At 41.8% G+C, this 22,169-nt stretch overlaps 2 protein-coding genes across 9 annotated transcripts in view; one reads left to right on the top strand and one right to left on the bottom strand.

The window, feature by feature from the left end:
* Window positions 1–37: 37 nt before the first annotated feature.
* Window positions 38–14,330, top strand: fbxl15 (F-box and leucine-rich repeat protein 15). 5 transcript variants are annotated; one of them, XM_052041493.1, is made up of 5 exons: window positions 61–79; window positions 3,285–3,374; window positions 4,488–4,709; window positions 6,080–6,582; window positions 12,076–14,330. In XM_052041493.1, exons 3-5 carry the CDS (start codon window positions 4,539–4,541, stop codon window positions 12,263–12,265), a joined length of 864 nt encoding a protein of 287 aa, XP_051897453.1. In that variant the 5' UTR covers window positions 61–79; window positions 3,285–3,374; window positions 4,488–4,538; the 3' UTR covers window positions 12,266–14,330. The 5 variants fall into 5 exon arrangements, with proteins under 5 accessions (XP_051897451.1, XP_051897453.1, XP_051897452.1 ...); XM_052041492.1 differs by having other exon boundaries at window positions 61–92; window positions 4,485–4,709; XM_052041489.1 differs by lacking the exon at window positions 3,285–3,374 and adding an exon at window positions 628–723 and having other exon boundaries at window positions 67–79; window positions 4,485–4,647.
* Window positions 14,331–18,044: 3,714 nt separating this feature from the next.
* cuedc2 (CUE domain containing 2) overlaps window positions 18,045–22,169 on the bottom strand; it is a 37,072-nt gene continuing 32,947 nt past the window's right edge. For 3 of the 4 annotated variants that reach the window (XM_052041529.1, XM_052041531.1, XM_052041530.1), the window contains one exon: window positions 18,104–19,431. In XM_052041529.1, coding sequence (XP_051897489.1) covers window positions 19,285–19,431 — 147 coding nt within the window. In that variant the 3' untranslated portion in view covers window positions 18,104–19,284. Of the gene's footprint in view, window positions 19,432–22,169 lie in introns of all 4 variants that reach the window. The other variant, XM_052041528.1, reaches the window with a different exon arrangement.

Genomic DNA, 22,169 nt, shown 5'->3' with positions numbered 1-22,169 from the left:
GTGTGGGCGGATGAGAGAGCGGTTGCACCGGCGGAAGTGGTGGGCTGGGAAGAGGAGGGGGTGAGTGCCATGGAGACAGGTGAGAGCAGCAGGTGAGGAGCCGCGGGTGCAGCGCCCTCAGAGTAGGGCGGGCCGTGGGAGGGTGGGGCAGGGGGGGTTTGAAGTACTTCTCCCGTTCAGCTGGGATAGGTTCAGAGGGCAGACTTCATGCCCCTCTCCCTCCCCGTCCCCTGAGGGCCCCGCCCAGGGGTCTCCCACCCCCTCATCACCCCCTCCCTCATCACTCCCCCTCCCTCATCACTCTCCCCTCCCTCATCACTCTCCCCTCCCTCATCACTCTCCCCCCCTCATCACTCCCCCTCCCCTCCCCTCCCTCATCAGTCCTCCCTCCCCTCCCTCATCAGTCCTCCCTCCCCTCCCTCATCACTCCCCCTCCTTCCCCCCGGAGCCCTGGAGATCAAAACCCCACTCCAGGCGATCATGTCCCATGCCATTCACATTATCTTACCCATCTGCCTTCCATACGGTGTATCCTCTGTGCCTCTTGAAGGCAAAGATTCAGCACTTGACACATCAGTCCAGATGAAGGGTGTCGACACGAAACGATGACTGTCCATTCCCCCACAGATGCTGCCTGACGGTTGAGTTCCTCCAGCATTTCGTGTTTTTTTTGAGCCAGCAATTAATGGTTTTCAGCAAATTTGATTGGTGTTCAAAGTCAAGGTGGGTTTCGGCAGGCCACCGCATCAGTGTAGTATTCGTGACAGGATTAAATGCAGAGCATGAAACCGATGTGTTGTCCCGACAGCTCTGTCACATGTTTAGCTGCAGTGACGAAAGTGATTTTAGGTTACTAAGGAATAAGGGTGGTGGATGGGCTTGGGACTGTCTTCTGTTAGTTTGTTTATTGCTGATGAAAACAAATTAACATTCACAAGATGTGTGAAGATTGGACTTTTGCTGTTTGATCCACATTTTAGAATTTCCAGACGTTCTTCAAATATCTGCAGGGTCTGATGCATAACTGTATGGCAACCTTAGATGCACTTAGAAACCAGTGTGATGCTTTTATGCACCTGCATGCCTGATGGGCTTAAACACTTGCTGTCAATTGAACTCTGCCATGTAAAGAGTGTTTTGCAATGGAAGTTCTTTCTGTTCCATAGTGAGAATGTTACAATGGTGCCTGAATATGCCTGTTGTCATGTCAATTAATAGATAAACATATTCCCCATATCTTTTCCAAATACTTAAATACTTTTTCAAGTCATTTTGGGATCCTGTTATGATTTCTAATGGGGTAATTTGTATCTGAACAGGCTTCTCTTGTAACACAGAAGGAGGCTTTACGGCATTGGGGCCATGCTGGTTCCCAGCAGAGAAATGCCCCCTCCCAGTCCCATTCCCCCTCCCCTCTTTACCTTCTAAACTTGCTGTTTTACTTTTGATCTTAAATTTGTGTTCTCTAGATAACAAATTACAGTACAGTGGAAACTTTTCCTTGGTTTACTTCAACATAACTTTTCAATCCTCAATTATAATCCAAAATTTCATAGCTATCCTGCTTCAGCAAAAAAAACCTCCCATTTCCCTGGTCTCTCCTCAGTTGATTATGTGTCCTTGAACCAATTGTTTCCTTGTCCCTCTTTCAACGACTTTGGCATATGCATTTATTTTAGAAAGATCAGTTGGGACATGAACATGTATAATGTGACATTATGCCTTGCAGAAAAAATATTTATAACGTTGCAAAGCTCAAGTGTGTAAGAAAAATCATATCAGTAATTGTCCTGTTTATTAGCTGTGCTGGAATAGCAGGTTTGTAGAGAAATACATTATACCTGGGTTTGACTTCATGAATTGTTCATCTGGGGTCTGCAAGGCTCCAATGGAAACTTTACACTTGGCAACAATAGTTAATATTTGATGTTTGTTGAACATGGTTTCAGAGCTTCTTACTGCATCGTTCTGCCTTCTTCTCTTCAAGCCCTGCCTCTAATTCCCAATCCCAGTTTAGACTCTTATTAATCTTGGTGCCTGTGAGAAGGGCCCTGAGCTTCTGGTCAGCTGTCACTTTAATTTCCATTCAATTCTATGGAGATGCTGCCTGACCTGCTGGGTTTTCCCAATGTTCCCCTTTGTTTCAGATTTCCAACAATTAATGTGCTTACAGTTCCAATGTTTTTTTTCTCTCCTCTTTTAGCCCTCTGTTTACTCTTCCAGAGAGATTAGTTGCCATTTACAAATGCCATTCATCCTCTCTCAGTTGGCACTGATCTGTGTCATCCACTTTCTCTTGGTATCCACTCTATCACAGACATTACAGACCCTATGGTGACCTGGGTGCACAGGGTGTGAAGGTGGCTCCAGGTACTGCTTAGCTGCTAAAGGGCAGTGAATCCTTCATGTAAGAAAATGGTTTGTAGCTTTTTCTCTGCTCCACAGCCATTTGATGAATTCTGTCTTTCAGCAGCACCTGTTCCTGTCATAGTCAGTTCAGTGTAAGTGTAACAGTAGATGAGTTCTTCTATAGTCTGAATTCTACTGTGGCTATTTCATGAAATAAGGACTTGGACATTGAATATCAGGGCATGGTAATATAAAAGCAGTCCCATAAATTTCCAAGTCATTGCCTTTCTACCTGGAGTGGGGTTAAAAACAAAGTAGTCGGCAATAAGATTGGCCTTGACATCACGTCCAGAGAGGCCTTCCTTCATTTTCACCTGCTGACAGCCTTTTCCTTCCTTGTCCTTCTACTGAGGAATGATGAAGGTTATGGAGGATTTCTGCAGCAAAGTATTTAACCCTCTGTGTAGTGTTAGAGAGCAGAGCAGACAGCAAAATACATTCTGAAACCCTTGTGGCGTTCTTCTTGAACTCCTAATAAAAACATTGCTGAAATAGCTGGAGCACAAACAAGATGAGGAAGAAATGTTCATCTCTAATATCCAAGATTTCAACTTCCCTGGAACACTGATAAGGCAGACCATATGAATAGAACATAGAAAGCCTACAGCACAATTCAGGCCCACAAAGCTGTGCCGAGCATGTCCCTACCTCAGAAATTACTAGGCTATAGAACGTAGAAAACCTACATAAGAGTCATGTAAATTTCCTGCTTACATGACATTTGAATTTTACTTTATCATGGTCATTTGCAAGCTGTGCACATAGAGTTCTGTGTTCTTAAGGGGACCCTTCAGTAATAAGGGTGCAGAGTACTTTTGGGATTCCCAGATCCTTCACAAATCTGTATGCTTCTTCTTGCCTGACTGCCTGTACAGAAGGAAGAGCGTCCTTTTGAGTAGAAGATGAGCTTGACTCTATCAACAGCTTTGCAGGCAGAGCTTCAGCTGGACATCCTATGAGGCCAGGTATGTGGCTGAAGCTCTGTCCGCAGAAGTTCACAAATTTGTCATTGCTTTCTTAGGAGACAACCTCATGGAGAGCTGCAGATTGGAGCGTAAAACTGAGTGCTGTTGAGGATAGTGTTGTACAGACATAACTCCTTCCCTGTCCTCCTCGGGTCTCCAGGCATGATAATGTCTAGATATCTTCCTTTGTTGAGAGCTGCAGATTGGAGCATGGCTCACTGAATGCTCTTAAGGATAGGCTGCCAAGGGCATCACTCCTTTCCCATCTTCATCAGGACCTCCAGGCATGAAGTCCTACTTTGGATGCCTGTTGTGTACCTCCAGCTTAAACAGCACATCCAGTGGGACCAACACAAGCCCAAGTTGCTCTGACAGAATTGCTTGCTACACATTGCATAACTGTAAAGTTGGTGAATAGCTCTAAGTAGCACATCCGTAGCGAATTGAGTGCTATGAAAATGTGATTCTTTGAGCAACCAGTGATACCAAAGTAAAACAGTTTGCCTCAACCTACATTTGGAAATGATCCAAAGGAACATTGCATGATAGATGATATCATGCCAGGTGCCCTGTATCTACCTCTAGAAAATACTACAAAATAGAATTTTGTGAGTTGTGTAATTTTCCTTCCAGACCATTAAGTTTAAATCAGTGCTGAAAACACAACATGATCCAGTTTCCTGGGAAGTGCTTTTAGTGATGAGCAGGTGGACTGAGTGAGATCCTTCAGCTCAGAATGAATTGACGTTGAATCCACTTTTATTTTTAAACCTAACATCGAAATTTGCAGTGTTGAATTTTGCTGCAGTAAAGAATTTTAATTGGACAATGTCATCCATGGAATAAATAAACACTATTCCAGACGGTGGTTTCTCCTTTACGTTGTTTCTTTATGTAAAAGTACTGACTTATGATTCATTCTCTTCGTTCTTCTACATGGGTCAGGGTAGGTCAGTGTAAAACTGGGTGGTTGATGGTTGGTAAGAGTCTGGTTTTGTTGTCTCTGTCTCTCTCTCCATTGCGTTGATGGGATTGCAACTGGGGGCATAGGGCTCAATGTGGTTTTCTCTGTGCCTTTTATTCCTTTCTAAAATTCGTTTTTCTTACCAGCAGGTGCCAGCTTCTGGAGTTGCCCTGGGAGGATGTTCTGGTTCCCCATGTCCTATGCCACCTCCCACTGTGCCAACTTGTCTGTCTGCAGCGTGTCAGCAAGCAGTTCCGTGCCCTGATTCAGGTCTACCTGGCAAACTGTCACAGTCTGGACACCTCCCAGGTAACGTGCCAGTGCAGCCAGGGACATTGTGCCTCCCTCTACCACCTAGGAGCCCGTCAAAGGTTGGGAGACTGAGCAACTCTCCTTAGTGATTTGTACTGCATTACCTGATGAGACACTAGGAACAAATTCAGACACAACTTTTGAAAGGAAATTGGATAAATAATTGGAAAGGAAATATTTGAATAATGGGAGGGAGAGATGAACAGAATCTCAAACATCCAGCACAGACACACTGCTGCCTCCTGTCATTTAATATTCAGGACTGTGTTATGAGAAGGGCTGTGTATTGTTACTAAAGAAATAGTAGGCTTTTTATCATCAACCATTTGCTGTCTGGCGATTCTTAGCAATTTTTTTGAGTGGTAGAGTTCATTGGTTAGTGTTATTTTATAGCTTTTATTAGCAAACATCCAGCACAGACACACTGCTGCCTCCTGTCATTTAATATTCAGGACTGTGTTATGAGAAGGGCTGTGTATTGTTACTAAAGAAATAGTAGGCTTTTTATCATCAACCATTTGCTGTCTGGCGATTCTTAGCAATTTTTTTGAGTGGTAGAGTTCATTGGTTAGTGTTATTTTATAGCTTTTATTAGCTGCAGATTTTGACTTTGTATTAGAGTTTGCTTTGGAGTGAGGCTATATGGAAAAGAATTTACCACGCATCTTTTCCAACTGGAGCATTGGGATGTCCCATCCAACACTCTTTATAGTTGGTGAAAACCATGTATTCCTGTCTGTCCCTGGCCTTGCCTATACGGACTATCCAATGGCCATGTCCTACTGCCCTAGTCTAGAATAAAGTACAGATGTGCTTCCCTAGTAGCTGCATATAGCAGAGTTGGAGCGCAGAAGATGAAGAAATAAGAATTAATAGAAATAACAGAATACAGGAGTAGAGAGTCATGGAGCTATACAGCACGGATACAGGCCCTTTGGCTGAATGAGTCCATACCAAGCTCTGTGCCCACCCAGCTAGTCCCAATTTATAGTAATATACTGGAATATACAAACTGGCATGCAATGAGGGATTGCAGCTTCACAAAGGCCACACCAGAACCTCAAGCTTGCACAGTTATCAAAGATGATGATAAATGCTGGGTGCATATAAAAAGGCTGCTAACTGATGCCTTTCTGTGGTGTCAGCTGTGCCCCCTGCACTGTAACTTCATGAGCCTGTTAACCAGGGTGCAGACAGAATTTTGCCCATTTAAGGGGAAGCAGGAGGAAGAAATAGAATAATGCTCTGAATGAAGAAACTTCTTCTGAAACATAATAGTGATATGTTGGGCTGCTAAATCACCTTGGGCAACCAGCGATTGATTGGTGGAGCTGGGGCCAGCGCGGAATAAAAACGGGGGAAAAGAGAAATAAAAGAATATTGGGGGAAAAATCATTACTCACAACTTTTTCTCTCTGATCGAGTTCAGTTCGGGGCTGCCATTCCTCAACACGCATTCTGCAGGCTACTGAAAGACAACATGGTGCTGCACCACCTGAGCGTTCACAGCTGCTCCGATTGGCTAACGGACCTCGAGCTCTCGCCAGTGATTGGTCAAAATCATCACTTGGAGAAGGTTGATGTGACGGGATGCCGTGACTTGAGCAGGCAGACGCTAGAGACCTTGTCACTGAATTGCCCCAACTTGCAGTATCTTTCTCTCAGGCAATGCGACTGGGTGGATCCCCTTTCCCTGCGAAGCCTGGCTGATCGCTGCAGCCGACTTGTGTCAATTGATCTGACCGCTTGCAAGCAGTTGAATGATGAAGCAGTCTGCTACCTAGTGCGTAAGTGTCCAAAGATCAAGTCACTGTCCCTGGCAGTCAATGCAAACCTCAGTGATAGCTCAGTGCAGGAAGTGGCCAAAGTATGCACTGAGCTCGAACACCTGGATTTGACTGGCTGTCTCCGCCTCAGGAATGAATGTATAAGGTAAAGACCAAAGACTGCTGCTCTCAAATGTTTTTGGGCTTTTTGTGTATGTCTGTCCCATAAACTATTGAAGGTCTGCAGCATACTTGGTATAGTGATTAGAGGACGGGGCTGGTAATTTGAGGTTTGGATTTAGGAGTGGCAGAGTTAAAAGTCCCAGCATGGTATCTGAAATTCCACCATGGCAATTTAAGTCTGTTAAAATAATCTGTAACTGATGTCAGTACAAAGTGGCCATGAAACTGCTGTCAGATTATCATTTAAAAACCCAACTAGTTTACTAATGTCCTTTAGGGAAGGAGATCACAAGATCACAAGACAAGGGAGCAGAAGTAGGCCATTCAGCCCAGCGAGTCTGCTATCCTAACTAGACTGGCTTCTTGTACACACCACCAAGAACAATTCTGGTGCCCAAGTCATTCAGTTGAATCATAACACTTCTAAGATGATCAGGATGGTTTGAAATTGGCATCATTTCCTTAAATTAAACTACCTTTGTTTAAAGAAAATGCAACTCGTGCTTATCCAATAGCTTGGGATGGACATAGTGTGTCATGTAGTAAGGCTATAAAAGCAAGTGGTTAGGATACAGCAATTCAGAAACCTGGACTATGGATCACGAAACATATTTAAATCCCACGACGATGTCTAGGGGCATTGTTTGGTATGAAAAGCTAGAGTTGTAAGTGTGATAATGAAATTCTTTAGATTAAACCCATCTGGTACACCAGTGTCGTTGAGGGAGGGAAATTTTGCCATCCTTAACCCAGACTGACTGCTAGACCCAGAGCAGCATGGTTTCTCTAACTGCTTTCTGAAATGGACAAGCCTCTCAGCTGTATTAAATACTGCAAACAAAAATAACAAAACTAATATAGACCATTCCACAACCTAGGTACTGGACATGAGGATGGTCACCAGCTAGTTAATTAACCTACCAATTTACTCTCAATCACAAAAGAGATAGAAAATCCCATCTGATGATGCTCGCCCATGTCAATATGGGTTCTGCCAGGAGCACTTGACTTTGTTATGGCCTTGGTCCAAAAAGGAACAAAATAGTTGAATTCTAGAGGTGGGGTAAGAATGACTGATCTTGACCTAAAAGCAGTATATAAACAGGAGTGTCATCAAGCATGCACATGTTGGGAAACATCTGCATCGGTGCTGCAGACGTCAGAAATGGCCCTTCCATTTTCTGTAGCTAAGTACTCTCTGCACCAATATGGACCATATGCAGCCCTATCTATTGTGTCCAACTCAAAAATGTAACATGATGTACTTAATTCCACTCCCCAGCACCCTAGCTGTCTGTGTCAGCAAACATCATTTTTCCATCCACACACCGTAATGCTGCTACCTTCTGGAAAGATCCAGTGAATTCAGGAAAATAAACACTTTCACATTCCCAAGGTCTCACCAGTTTGAAATCGTGCAGGCCCTTCCAGGTCACTCAATCCAGCAAGGTACTTTCATTCTAAATGAAGTTCAGAAAGCCAAATGGAAATCACAAGGTCATAAAGAAACAGATTTTGAAAATGCGACACAGAAGATCCTTGCCTTTGATAGCCTGTTTATGTTTAGTTATCTCCAGGAGGGGCAATTAGGGATGGGTAATTAAATGTTGGTTCAGCCTGCGAAGTCCCAATCCCTTGAATAGAAAAAGAAGTCACATCTGTACAAGTCGTGGCAGAAATGGACAATTAATGTACAAATAGAAATGAAGATCTCTAATTTGGACTGTGGCAATCAGGACTACAGATCAGAAAACAACCCAATATCCAATCCGTAAAAGTGAATGAGATATTGCAGCAAGCATTCTGCCCTCCCCAGTTAGGTGTGGCTTCAACATCTAAGCATAAAAGTAATAGTTGTTGCTCCACATCAGATAGTCATGTGAAAGCGAAAGATTAGGAAATCCTGGTAACATTGAGGTTGTTGGGAATCAGAAAAGATAATGGTTGCAGTTGTTGGAGATCAGACATCTTGAATTCAGGACATCGCAGCATGAGATCCTCGGCAGTGCCCTAGACTCGGCCATCTGTAGCTACTGCATTAATGATTTTCCTTCCTTCATAATGTCAGAATTGGGAATGTTTACTGATGATGACAATTGTATGCAGCTTCATGGATAATAAAGGGGTCTGTATACTTAGCAAAACCAAAACAATATTTGGGCTTGGGCTGATGTGACAATTGGCATTCATGCCACAAGTCATAGAGTACTACAGCACAGAAACAGGCCTTTGCCCCATTTAGTCCATGACACCTGATCTTCTGCCTAGTCCCATCTACCTGCGCCGAGACCATATTTCTCCAAACCCCTCCCATCCATGCACCTATCCAAACCTCCTTTAAATGTTACAATTGAACCACTTCCTCTGGCAGCTCGTTCCACACTCGCACCACCCTCTGAGTGAAGAAGTTTCCCCTCAGATTCCCCTTAAATATTTCACCTTTCACCCTAAATGTATCTCCTCTAGTTCTAGTATCACCCAACCTGAGGGGAAAAAGCCTGCATGCATTCACCCTATCCATACCCCTCATAATTTTGTATACCTCTATAAGATCTCCCCTCATTCTCCTGTGCTCCAGGGAATAAAGTCCCAACCTATTCAACCTTTCCCTATAACTCAGGTCCTCAAGTCCTGGAAACATCCTTGTAAATTTTCCCTGCACCCTTTCAAGCTTGCTGATATCTTTCCTATAGGTAGGTGACCATAACTGCACACACTACTCTAAATTTGGCCTCACCAATGTTTTCTACAACTTCAACATAACATCCTAACTCCTGTACTCAATACCCTGATTATGAAGGCCAAAGTGCCAAAAGCTCTCTTTACGACCCTATCTACCTGTGATGCCACTTTCAAGGAACTATGGATCTGTATTCCCAGGTCCCTTTGTTCTACTGAACACTTCGGAGCCCTACAATTCACTGTGGAAGTCTTACCCTGGTTTGTCCTCTCACAGTGCAACACGTTACACTTGTCTGCATTAAATTCCATCTGCCATTTTTCAGCCCATTTACTTAGCTGGTCAAGATCACGCTGCAAGCTTTGATAGCCTTCCTCACTGTCCACTATGCCCCCAGTCTTGGTGTCATCCACAAATTTGCTGATCCAGTTTATCACGTCATCATCTAAATCATTAATATGGATGATAAACAACAACAGACCCAACACCGACCCCTGCGGCTCACCACTAGTCACAGGCCTCCAATCAGAGAGACAACCATCTACTACCATTCTCTGGCTTCTCCTGCTAAGCCAATGTTGAATCTAATCTAATCCTGAATGCGAAGTGGCTTAACTTTCTGGACCAGCCTCCCATGTGGGACTTTGTCAAAGGCCTTGCTATAGTCCATGTGGACAATAGCCACTGCCTTTCTCTCATCAACCTTCTTGCTAACCTCCTCAAAACAAAAAATCAAGATTGGTTAGATGTGACCCACCACGCACAAAGCCATGTTGACTATCCCTAGTCAGGCCCTGTCTATCCAAACACTTATATGTCCTGTCCCTTGGAATATTTTCCAATAATTTACCCATGGCTGATGTCAGGCTCACTGGCCTATAATTTCCTGGCTTATTCTTAGAGCCTTTCTTGAACAATGGAACCATATTAGCTATCCTCCAGTCCTCTGACACCTCACCTGTGGCTAAGCACATTTTAAGTGTTTCTGCCAGGGCCCCTGCAATTTCTGCACTGGCATCCCACAAGGTCCGAGGGGACACCTTGTCAGGCCCTGGGGATTTATCCACCTTAATTCACCTCAAGACAGCCATCACCTCCTCTTCTGTAATCTGGATACTGTCCATGACCTCACTACTATTTTGCCTCAGTGCTATAGTCTCTGTGTCTGTCTCCAGAGTAAATATGGATGCAAAAATTTCATTTAAGATCTCCCCCCATCTCTCTTGGCTCCATGCATAGAGGACCATGCTGATCTTCAAGAGGGCCAGTTTTGTCCCTTGCGATTCTTTTGTTCTTAATATAGCTATAGAAACCCTTGGGATTCTCCTTCACCCTGTCTGCCAGAGCAACCTCATGTCCTCCTTTCTCCCTCCTGATTTAAGTGTTCTCTTGAATTTTTTATACTCAAGCGCCTCATTTGATCCTAACTGTCTATACCTGATACGCTCCACTTTTTTTTTTAACCAGGGCCTCAATATCCCTCGATAACCAAGGTTCCCTTAAACCTGCTAGCCTTGCCTTTTATTCTAATAGGTGTCAGGCAATGACTAACAGGGAGTCCAACTGTCTCCTCTTGAGAGTCAGTACATTATCATTGTCAGATTTCTCCACTATCAACATCTTGGGTTCACTGTTGAGCAGAAATTTAATTGGACCAACCGTGTAAATATGGTGGGTAAAAAAAGCACATTAGAAGCTTGGTGTTATGCAACCAGTGTCTTGCTTCTAAAGTCCCCAGAGCCATTTCATTGTTTACAAGAAACTAGTCAGAACTGTAATCAAACATTTGCAACTTGCCTGGGTGAATGCTGCTCCAACTGCGCTCAGCACCATTCAGATCAAAACTGACTTAGTTGGCATCACACTCACCATCCTTAACATTCACTCCCTTCACCACCAGTGGACCCTGGCTGCAGGAGACACCACCTACAAAACGCACTGTGACAACTTGACAAAATTACTCCAACAGCACCTCCCAAACTCTCAATCTCTGCCACTGTGGAAGATGACAGTAGGCACAAAAGAATACAAGCCACATATGAGTTCCCTTCCAAGTCATGTACTATCTTGACTTTGAATTATATTGGTGCTCATTCATTTTCACAGGGTTAAAATCTTAAAACTCCTCCAAACTGAACTGTACTGATGTGGTGCCTTTAATATGCAAACTGTTTTGGTTCGAGAAAACAGCTCATCACCACCTTCCCAAGGTCAATAGAAGTGGGGAATAAATGTTGTCAACAATATTCACATTCTATGGGGGGGGAAAAAAGTCTTAAGGCTCACAGCCAGGGAAACTTTCAACCTTGTGCTGATGGTAACTGATAGGATGGTGCTGTATTGCAGCAATTTGTTAGTGATCTAGGGTAGGCAGATCTGAAACATATTGAAAGTTAATCAATAACCTGCTGGAATTAGCTCTTCAGCTAGACAGAATTGTTTCTTGTCCTTGTGATTCCAGCCTCACCAGAAATATTCCATTGCATAATTGCTTAATGGAAAAGTATAGAAATATGAATCCTTCAGACTCTTGTTACTGCTGTGTAAGTTAAGGCAAAAATTCTCTCATGGTATTTATTCAGTGTTTTAACATAATTAAATGGTTTGGTTTACATTCAATATAATCAGTTTAAAATTTCGTATTCCCATGCATAACAATGCTTGCACTTTAAAAGTACTTCAGTGATTATGGAGCATCTTATTAATGAAAGTCACTTTCTTTTTAAAGTTTAGTTCATTATTAGCAACCACTGCACATGATGTGATTTTAAAAAAAGACAAAATTGTGTTTTCCAGGACAGTTGCTGAATATTGCACAAAGCTCAACTCGCTGAAAGTGAATCACTGTCATAACATCACTGAAGGAAGCTTAGAAGTTTTGCGTAAGAAGGGAGTAGACATTGACGTACAACCTCCCCTCCAACGGGCACTGGTACTTCTGCAGGATGTTGTGGGCTTTGCTCCATATATTAACCTCCAGATTTGAACAGAAATATTGTGGTAAACTTGTTATCCATAGCTTTGACACAATTGCACTCCACTCTTGTGGTAATGTAAACTTAGATTGAAATACGTTGATGCTCCTTCGTCAAATTTCCAGTAATGAGATCCCAATCATTTGTTCCTCAATGTGTTGTTGAAATGAGGTGAGACCTGTAATGTCATACATGAAAATAGCTGGCTTGCCATCACATTGAATCATCACTGCTAAGTCATTGTTAGTGGTTTTGTTTTGATTGTGTGAAGTGATGAAAGTGGCCACTGCTGGTTGTACACTGCACCAGAGGTCGGAGCAAGGCAGATTACTGCTCATTTACTTGAGCAGAATTCTGAAAGTGTTGCTGTTCACAGTGAATGGCCAACCACATCAACCAAAGGGAGGAAATTAAGGGAGATAACATTGTTAAAAAAGCTTGATGATATCAAGGTTTGGAATTGAGATGAAGCTTTGATAATCACCATTTGGCGATGCATTCTCTGTACTTCATAATTAAAAGTTCTTTTCAGCTTCTTGAATACACCTTCAAAACTTGCATCACCAATCAGCTTCCCATTAACCTTTTGACTACAGCTTTTATTGAAGTCTCCAATTGCTGATGCTTGGTAAGATCCTAGCAAATCTGCATTGTAACTTCTCATTGCACAAAACTGCACATGGCCTCTCAGCTTTGGCCCTAACACAGCAGCTTATAAGTTCCAGCCAACTCTATATGGTCTCAGCGCAAGAGTATGCCATTTGGGATAGATTAAAGAGGCATTCAATTAGACTCATTTCCCACAGTACTGCAGTTTCTATTAGTTAATATATCCAAATCCGTTTTGTGAGTTGACTTTCAGTACTCTTTCACACAAAGATAATCTAGTTCATAATTCCCTTAAAGTTTCTTTTAATCTCTTTTGGTTCTTTTTATTCTTATAGTTCTGGTTACAGATAACCCTGCTGGTGGAAAGAGTTTCTCGTGACTTTGAACATTTCAATTAAATTTCCTTTTAACCTTATGTCTGAGGAGAACAATCCCAACATTCGATAAAAGAAAATTTTAAAAACTGTTGGAAATCTGAAATCTTAACTCCTCATCCACCAAATCACTGAAGTCCCTCATCACTTGTACTTGTCTGGTAACTTCCTGTGGTGTCTCTGGCACGCAATCCTATGATACTTGTATCCCTGGCCATATATCCATTTAAAACTTTTGCCTAACAAATTTATTGCATTGCTACTAAAATGCAGAAGTCAGCTTTTCTAATGACTCTCTTAATGGCCTCTTGATTCGAAATAAGCCTTATTCCAGCACCTAAATACATAAACTAGGCTGAAATTATTTTGTTGGAAGGTGATGCACAGTGCATTTCAATAAGGTGTTAAACTGAATCAAGTAGATGTTAATAATTCACCAGCAATATTCAAGAGTAGACATATTCAGATGTCTTTATCTCTCAACAAGCACATTAACTTGTCATTGCTTGATCACATGACAATATGATCCATCAACCTTGTTCCACTATTCAGTATGAGCAGAGCTGATCCTCGGTCTCATTTACCATCCCTTCTGATCTGCATATCTCTCAATTCTCTCAACTCCCAAGGTGAACATATCCAAGACTGAGATCAGTATATTGCTTGAGCATCTGGAGTGCTGTCCAGTAGAGAATTCAAAGTTCATAATTGCTTGTGAAGAAATTCCTGCTTGTCTCAGCCCAGATGGCTGACTGGGTTTTCTGGTTCAATGATCCCTAGTTCTAGATGCCCTAGCTAGAGGAACCGCTTCTCAAGATCCATTTTCAAGCCCTCTGTGTTTCATTAAGAGTTTTCTGAATTTGGCTATGGGCTCACAACACTCAATCTCTCCTAAGACAATCTGCTCAACGCTGGAGTCAAGTAACTGAACCATTGTTGCACTGTTTCTCAGGCAAGTTTGTCCTTGTGTTCTGCGTCCTAAACTACAGTCTTACTAAGACTCTAGTTGCATCAAAATGTTGTTATTCATGTACGCCAAGTCCCTTACAATAAAGATTTGATGTACCATTTGTCTTCCAAATTGCTTGCAGGTTTTACGTGTTAATTATGTGTTCTGTACATTTACGCTCAGTAGGGGTTCTGCAAGAACCACTTGGTTCTTAACTTCATTCCAGCTTTGACCCAAGTATGGACTTCATTGGAGAAATGAGATGAGAGTGACTGTCCTTGACAACTGGGCAGTATACACCAAGTGTGGGTTCAAGGAACTTTAGCCAGTGAGGAGTTTTCCCCTCTATTTCAATTTTATTAGAGTCGTATTTTGCCTAGTCAGTGATGGTTGTTCAATCTCAGTCTCAGGACTAAAATGTTGGGTCAATCAGTGGGTGAATGGGAAACCAGACATCACAAATCAAGCATACTTGCTTGAATTTGCTGAGTGAAGATGATGCTAGACTAAATTAGAATTTTTTTGGAGGAGGTAGCAAGGATGGTTGAAGATATTTGATTTAGTCCATGTGGAAGGAATCACTGAAGCAAACTGACCAGGAAGATAACCGGTGGGATCCAAGGGAAAGTGGCAAGTTGGGTGAAAACTAGCTGAGTGGGAGAAAGGAAAGAATAATGGTTGACAGGAATTTTAGTGATAGGATGCAGTGGAGTTTCAGAGGGCTTGGTACTGGGTAACTTGATTTTTGTTTGATATCAATGATTTAGACTTAACAGTAGGGAGTATGAATAAGAGTCCAACTGATACTAAAATTGTCAGTGTGATTAATATTGAGCACGTGTTATAGAGACTGAATTACAAAAGTAGCAAATAGAATAAAAGCCAGAGGAGTGCAGTGTAATGTATTTGGGAAGAGTAAAGGTGAGGGAATATACAATAAATGGTAGGATTCTTAATGGAGAGAAACAGAGATTTTGGAATAGGTGTCTGCAAATCCCCAAAGGCAGGACAAGTTTAACAACCAAGTGGGCATTGATGTTAGATCTGCATAGGCTACAACTTATGTTTTAACTGGACACCTGATGTACAATTTTGGTTACTGTCCTACAGGAAGGATCTATAGCACAGGAGGTGCATTTAGCATAAGAAAGGACATAGTAGAATTGGGAGGCAGTCTAAAAGGGATTTACCAGGCTTGTTTCTGGGAAGAAAGGATTATCCTTTCAAGAGAAGCCAAACAGGTCTGGTCTTTGGAATTTAGCAGAATAATCTTAAGGAAACTTACAAGATCCTAAGGGGGCATGACTGGGAAGATACTGAGATGTTTTCATTAGTGGGTGTCTCAAACAAGGAGACATATTTATAAGGGGCTGGTCATTAACTGAGGTGCCTAGAAATGTCTACTTATGGAGAAAAGTTAATCTCTGGAATTCTTTACCTCAGAGTTAGAGGTCAGAAACTAGGTAGTCCACACTGATTTTGTGTTCTTGAGGGTGCAGAAGAAATTTCAGGATGTTGCTTGGCTAACCAAGCTGTCATTTTCTTTGTTACAAAAGGAGCCTGAGGGGAAAGCCGATTGAGGTGCACAAAATTAGGCAACCTAGGTAGAGTAAACCTGAGAGGTCAATAACTAGCAGGCATAGATTTAAGTTTATTGGTAAAAGGATTAGAGGCTATTTTGGGAATTGTTTCTTTTCACCTTAAGGATCATGTAGTTGAGAACTTGCTGCCTAAAAGAATGATGATAGCAGAAACTTGCCTTTTAAATATATATCTAAATGAATAAACCTGGAGGGACACATGCTACAAACTAAGATGTGGGAAATATCTAAATACTTTTAGGATTGGTACTGACACGATTTCCTGAATCATAAACCTCTACAAATTCTAGGATGTTACTACAGGAATGCCATTAGGCCCAAATATCTTCAACTGAAGCATCAATCACCTTTACTCAGTGATGTTAGAAGACTGGATTTTTGCCAACAATTGCACAACTTTGTTTTGTGACCCTTAGTTAATAAAAACAGTCCACGCCTACATGCAACAGAACCCAAAATGTTCATGCACAGAATGAAATTTGTCAGATAACTGTTGGAAGTATCCTGACTGGTTACATCATGGTCTGATACGGCAATTTGAATGCGGAGGAACGCAAGAAGCTGCACCGAGTGCTCAATACGTCACTGGCACATCCTTCCCCATCATCAGTAGTACCTACAGGAGGCACTGCCTAAAAGAAAGCAACATCCATCATCAAGGATCCCCACCATCTGGGCTATGCCACCTTCTCACAGCTACCATCGGGCAGGAGGTTCAGAAGCCTGAAGTCCCACACCACCAGGTTCAACAACAGCTACTTCCCATTCTTGAACCAACTGGCAAAACCCTAATCACTACAGTTTAGCAACACTATGTCCACTTTAATCACTCTGCACTAAAATGGACTTCTTTGTTTTAATCGTGTTCTTTCTTGTAAAATTTGTGTATAATTTGTTTTTCTTGTGAATGCTACTTATATGATGCTATGTGCCTGTGATGCTGCCGCAAGTAAAGTTTTTCATTGCACCTGTACAAGTGTCAGGCAATGACCATCTCCAGTGAGTCCCATCATCTATCCCAGACTTTCAACATCAAAACCACCATTCAGTAGCTTGGCATTCACCCTGTATCAGAAAGTTGTGGACCAGTCATATGAATACTGTGGTTACAACGATAGATAAGTCAGTGCCTCCTGATCCCATCCCACACCCACCCTCCCCCCCCCCCCACCGATCCCATCCCACCCCACGCCCCGACCCCATCCCACACCTCCCCCTCCACCCCCCCCCAACCACCAAAACATTTCCATGAAGTCAGAAGTTTTAGGAGTCTGGTGGAATTCTCCTACCTCTTACTTCCTCAAAAATAAACCTCAAATCTGTCCAACTGAAAACACTATCAATTCTGCCTGATGTGATTTTCTAATCATCCAACATTTTCCCAATATCTGGTAATGTTACCATGAAGCAGTCAGATTCTCTTCCAACATAAATGGATCAATTTTCCTGTAGTTTTTAAATTTCTCAGTGGAAATGTACAGTCATTGAGAAATTAAAATTAAACATTTACCATTCTCCATCCATTTCCAAACCTTTTAACCTATTTTCTCAATCTGCTTTGGCCAACCCATGTAATAGTTTTAAGTTTCTAGTCTACACTCAATGCAAAATTCTATTATGGTTACTCTTCCTTGCAGGTCAATCAACAGTCTTGATAATCAACAGTCTCATTACACTAGACAAGATCTAAGATAGCCTGTTTCCTCAACTGCATTTTATGATCAAGGTCTATTATTGCTGAGGTGCTTTGCCTATATAAAGAAGTAATATTTCTTGTATTCCTCTCATTACAAGTTACATTTTTGACAATATAGCCACCGTCTGCAGGAGCTAACAAGATTATAAATTATGCTTACCCATACTGACTTCCTGACCTGAAATCTATCTTCAGCCTGAAGGGGAACTGCTTCTGCTTGGTTGAAGGGAGCTTGTCCCAACAGAACATGCTTCCTTTCTCCAATATTCTTGCTTGTACCCCATGTATTTAGAACTTTGATCTGTTCAATCCTACAGCAGTTGGGCAGTGGGTAAAGCAGGGATTATATTTTTTTGACCTGTCATCAATTTAGCAGAACCCCATTTCTATCGATGTTGATTCCCGTTTGGAGCACATTAGCTGGGTGTTTCTCCCACTCCAATTTCTAGTAACAACCATTATATTTCTCTTGAATTACATATTTATGAATCACTCCTTGGAAGTGAAAAATGCCCACACTAAATATACATTTCTGGCAGTAGGACTGATCAATAACTGAGCAGAAGTACAAAAAACAATTTTATTGTTTAAAAGCATCACTACACTTACTGATTGTAGCATCAAAAGGGCACTATCATACACACGCATAAACATAACTACAATGACAAGTGTAATTTATAGATTGCCACAGTTTGCAGACAGATACAGTGATTTAGTGAGACACACAGGAGATTTACTTTAAAAGAGAATGCAACAGCCTCCATCATACCGGTAACTTGCACTAAGCCTGTCACTGTAGTGAGATTTTAAATGATTAAGAATGTTGATTTGTAAAATGCCATAAAAATACTATGAACCAGTTGTTGAACAGATCTGAAGAGATTTCAGCCATTTTTAAAAAAATCAGTTTTCATTAACTATTTAGTACAACTTCCTTGAGGCTACGGAAGGTGTTATCAACATTATTTAACCAATAATTATGTTTATTAACAAAAACCTGATTTTAGACCAAGCAACATGAAATAATTAAAAATCACGAGATAACTCCACATTACATTTACTATTTATTTTGAAGGATATTAGTAGAGTAACTTAGCTTAACCGTAACTCATAACCCAGCACACTTGACCTGTCCACCCTGAGGAGACTGGGTGTGATCATCTATGAGACACCTTTATAAAATGACTGGAGAGTCCATTTAAGATGCACAAATGGTCACAGACGTATGTTAGAACTTCCCCCACCTGACATGCAGTGTGAACGCAGCATTTCTCCTACCTACAAGGATACAGTAAAACAGTAGCCCCTGTAAATAGACATGGCCCATTCAGTTTGTGGACAGAAGAGCACAGAATTTTAAATACACTCATTTGCAGTTCAAGCTCAAAAGTAAAAAGCTTCACAAGGTTTTAAACCCTGACAGATATTAAAGTTTTTAAATCAAATTTAAATAGACATATTTAGATAATGAACCTTTAACAGTTTCAGCACACCATGATGTACTCAGTAGTATGTTACTGTGTTCTGATTGCTACCAGAAGCAGAATCCAGACCACAGCAACTCAGTGCTACACCACAACACTGCAATATGTGGGAGAAAAACATAGCTGGGATTTCAAGGGAACCAATGTTCAAATCAGTTTCTTGTACTGGTGGAAAGCAGCACGTAGTACTTCCTTCTACTTCTACCCAATCAGTTAATGAAGGACTGAGTTGTGCTCAATTCAAGTGAAATGGGGCATAAAGTCCAGAATAACCCATGCTGAAATAACAAATGACTGTGAAATACTTGATCAGCATCTTAGTGAAATTTATATTTTCTGGCTGGTTTAAGATTGATGTAAGTTTTCTTCATCTCGTCACTCTCAGTTTTCTTCACTTCCGTATATCTTTCACCCTTTGTGCTTACTACCTGGTTGTCTATGTATCGAATCAGCTTTTTGGGAGCCTGTTAGGAAACAGACAATACAAGTATATCAATCATAAAACAATTTCATGGTGACTGTTTACCTTCATGTCTACCAATAACAAACAGTCCATGAAAAATTCAGTCAGATATCGCAATATTGTCCTGAGATGGGGTTAAGGAGGAGTCAACATTAGGCATACTAATTTAGGTTAAAGATGGTGCGTGTTTGAAGGGGCACAAGTGAATCTACCCTTCATGTGCAAGCTAAATCTCTTGCCAAGGGTCATTCAGCTCATTAATGGGCAATGTAACCCCACAGTTATCACCATTTGTCTCTGCAAGTGTTATAAAAATGGAATAGACCGGTGAAGATTTAGATTTCCAAAGATGAATAAAATTTGGATCTGAGAGTACAACAGGATTATGAAATAACTGATTTACTAGTCACAGTCTATAAAAAAAGGTATACAACACTGCAGATAATTCCTTCAAAAAACACTTCTCATCATAGCTGGATTGAGACTGCAGTAACCAGTGGAAAGGAACCAAAGGCGAGGTGAAATCAAGATTGAGGAGGTGAAGATTTCTTGTTACCTTGCTAACATCCTTGGAGAAGTTAGAACATAAGGAAATAAGAGCAAGAGTAGGCCATCTGTCCCATCGAGCCTGCTCCACCATTCAATAAGATCATGGCTGATCTGGCCGTGGACTCTGATCCACCTACCTGCCTTTCCCCTTTAACCCTTAATTCCCTAAATATGCAAAAATCTGTGTCTTAAATATGTTTAATTAGGTAGTCTGTACTGCTTCCCTGGGCAGAGAATTCCACAGATTCACTGCTCTCTGGGAAAAGCAATTTCTCCTCATCTCCATCCTAAATCTATTCCCCTGAATCTTGAGGCTATGTCCCCTAGTTCTAGTCTCACCTACCAGTGGAAACAACATTCCTGCCTCTATCTTATCCCTCTCACAATTTTATATGTTTCTACAAGATCCCCTCTCATTCTTCTTAAATCCAACGAGTATAGTCCCAGGCAACTCAACCTCTCCTTATAGGCTAACTCCCTCATCTCCGGAATCAACCTGGTGAACCTCCTCTGCACAGCCTCCAAAGCCAGTACACCTTTCCTCAAGTAAGGAGACCAGAACTGCACGCAGTACTCCAGGTGTGGCCTCACCAGTACTCTGTACAGTTGCAGCATAACCTCCCTGCTTTTAAAGTCAATCCCTCCAGCAATGAAGGCCAACATTCCATTTGTCGTCTTGATAACCTGTTGTACCTGCAAACCAACCTTTTGCGATTCATGCACAAGCACTCCCAAGTCCCTCTGCACAACGGCATGCTGAAATCTTTCACTATTTAAATAATAATCTGATCTTTATTTTTCCTTCCAAAGTGGAGGACCTCACATTTACCAACATTGTACTCCATCCGTCAGACCTTTGCCCACTCACTTAACCTATCTATATCTCTCTGCACTCTCCGCATCCTCTGCACAATTTGCTTTTCCACTCAATTTAATGTCTTCAGCAAACTTAGATACGCTTCTAAATTGTTAATATATATCGTGAACAGTTGCGGGCACAGCACCTACCCCTACGGCACCCTGCTCACCACTGATTGCCAACCGGAGAAACTCTCTGCCTTCTATTGGTTAAGCAATCCTCTGTCCATGCTAATACATCACCCCCAACTTCATGCATCCCTATCTAATGGATATGTCTTTTATGCAGCACCTCACCGAACACCTTCTGGAAATCCAAGTATACAACATCCACCTGTTCCCCTCTATCCACTGCACTCATTATATCCTCAACTCCAGGAAGTTTGTCAGACAGGGCCTAGCCTTCCTGAATCCATGGTATGTCTGCCTGATGGAACCACTGCTATCCAGGTGTCTCCCTATTTCTTCCTTAATGATAGCTTCAAGCATTTTCTCAACTATAGATGTAAAGCTAACTGGCCGATAGTTATCTGCCTTTTGCCTACATCCTTTTTTTAAAACAGTGGCGTGACATTCACTGTCTTCCAATCTGCCGGGACCTGCCTAGAGTCCAGAGAATTTTGCTAAATTATCACAAACATCTCTACTATAACTTCCACCATTTCTTTCAGTACCCTGGGATGCATCCCATCAGGACCAGGGGACTGGTCTACCTTTCGGTCCACTAGTTTGCTCATCACTACCTCTTTGGTGACAGTGATTGTATCGAGGTCCTCACCTCCCATCGCATCCATAATATTTCTCTTTGGCACGTTAGATGTTTCTTCCACCGTGAAGACCAACACAAAATAGTCTTCAAGGCTTTGGCCATTTCCACATTACCCAATATTAATTCCCCCTTCTCATCTTCCAAGGGACCAACATTCATTTTAGCCACCTTTTTCCGCTTTATAATTATAAAAACTTCTACTATCTGTGTTTATATTTTGTGCTGGTTTACTTTCATAATCTATCTTCCCTTTCCTTATTGCTTGCTTAGTGGCTTTTTGTTGCTTCTTAAAGTTTTCCCAATCTTCCAGTTTCCCAGTACTCTTGGCGACTTTGTATGCATGAGCTTTTAGCTTGATGCCTTCTTTTATTTCCTTAGTTATCCAAGGCTGGCTCTCCCCACCCTCACTGTCCTTGCTTTTAACTGGAATATACTTATGTTGAGCACTGTGAAAAACCTATTTGAAAGTCTTCCACTGTTCCTCAACTGTCCCACCATATAGCCTGTGTTCCCAGTCTACGCTAGCCAACTCCTCCCTCATCCTGTTGCAATCTCCCTTGTTT

Source organism: Pristis pectinata, chromosome 30 (assembly GCF_009764475.1).
Source record: "Pristis pectinata isolate sPriPec2 chromosome 30, sPriPec2.1.pri, whole genome shotgun sequence".
Taxonomy (NCBI): Eukaryota; Metazoa; Chordata; class Chondrichthyes; order Rhinopristiformes; family Pristidae; genus Pristis; species Pristis pectinata.
Note: the sequence above shows the minus strand (reverse complement) of the source record. Positions and strands in the feature narration are given on the sequence as shown.

What these genes read in the sequence shown, in the direction of transcription:
- fbxl15 (XM_052041489.1), top strand. Translation starts at nt 686, where the DNA reads ATGGTTTTCAGCAAATTTGATTGGTGTTCAAAGTCAAG. An exon ending in ACAGTCTGGACACCTCCCAG is followed by an intron (nt 4,648 to 6,079) that starts GTAACGTGCCAG and finishes GATCGAGTTCAG; the next exon opens with TTCGGGGCTGCCATTCCTCA. An exon ending in CTCAGGAATGAATGTATAAG is followed by an intron (nt 6,583 to 12,075) that starts GTAAAGACCAAA and finishes TGTGTTTTCCAG; the next exon opens with GACAGTTGCTGAATATTGCA.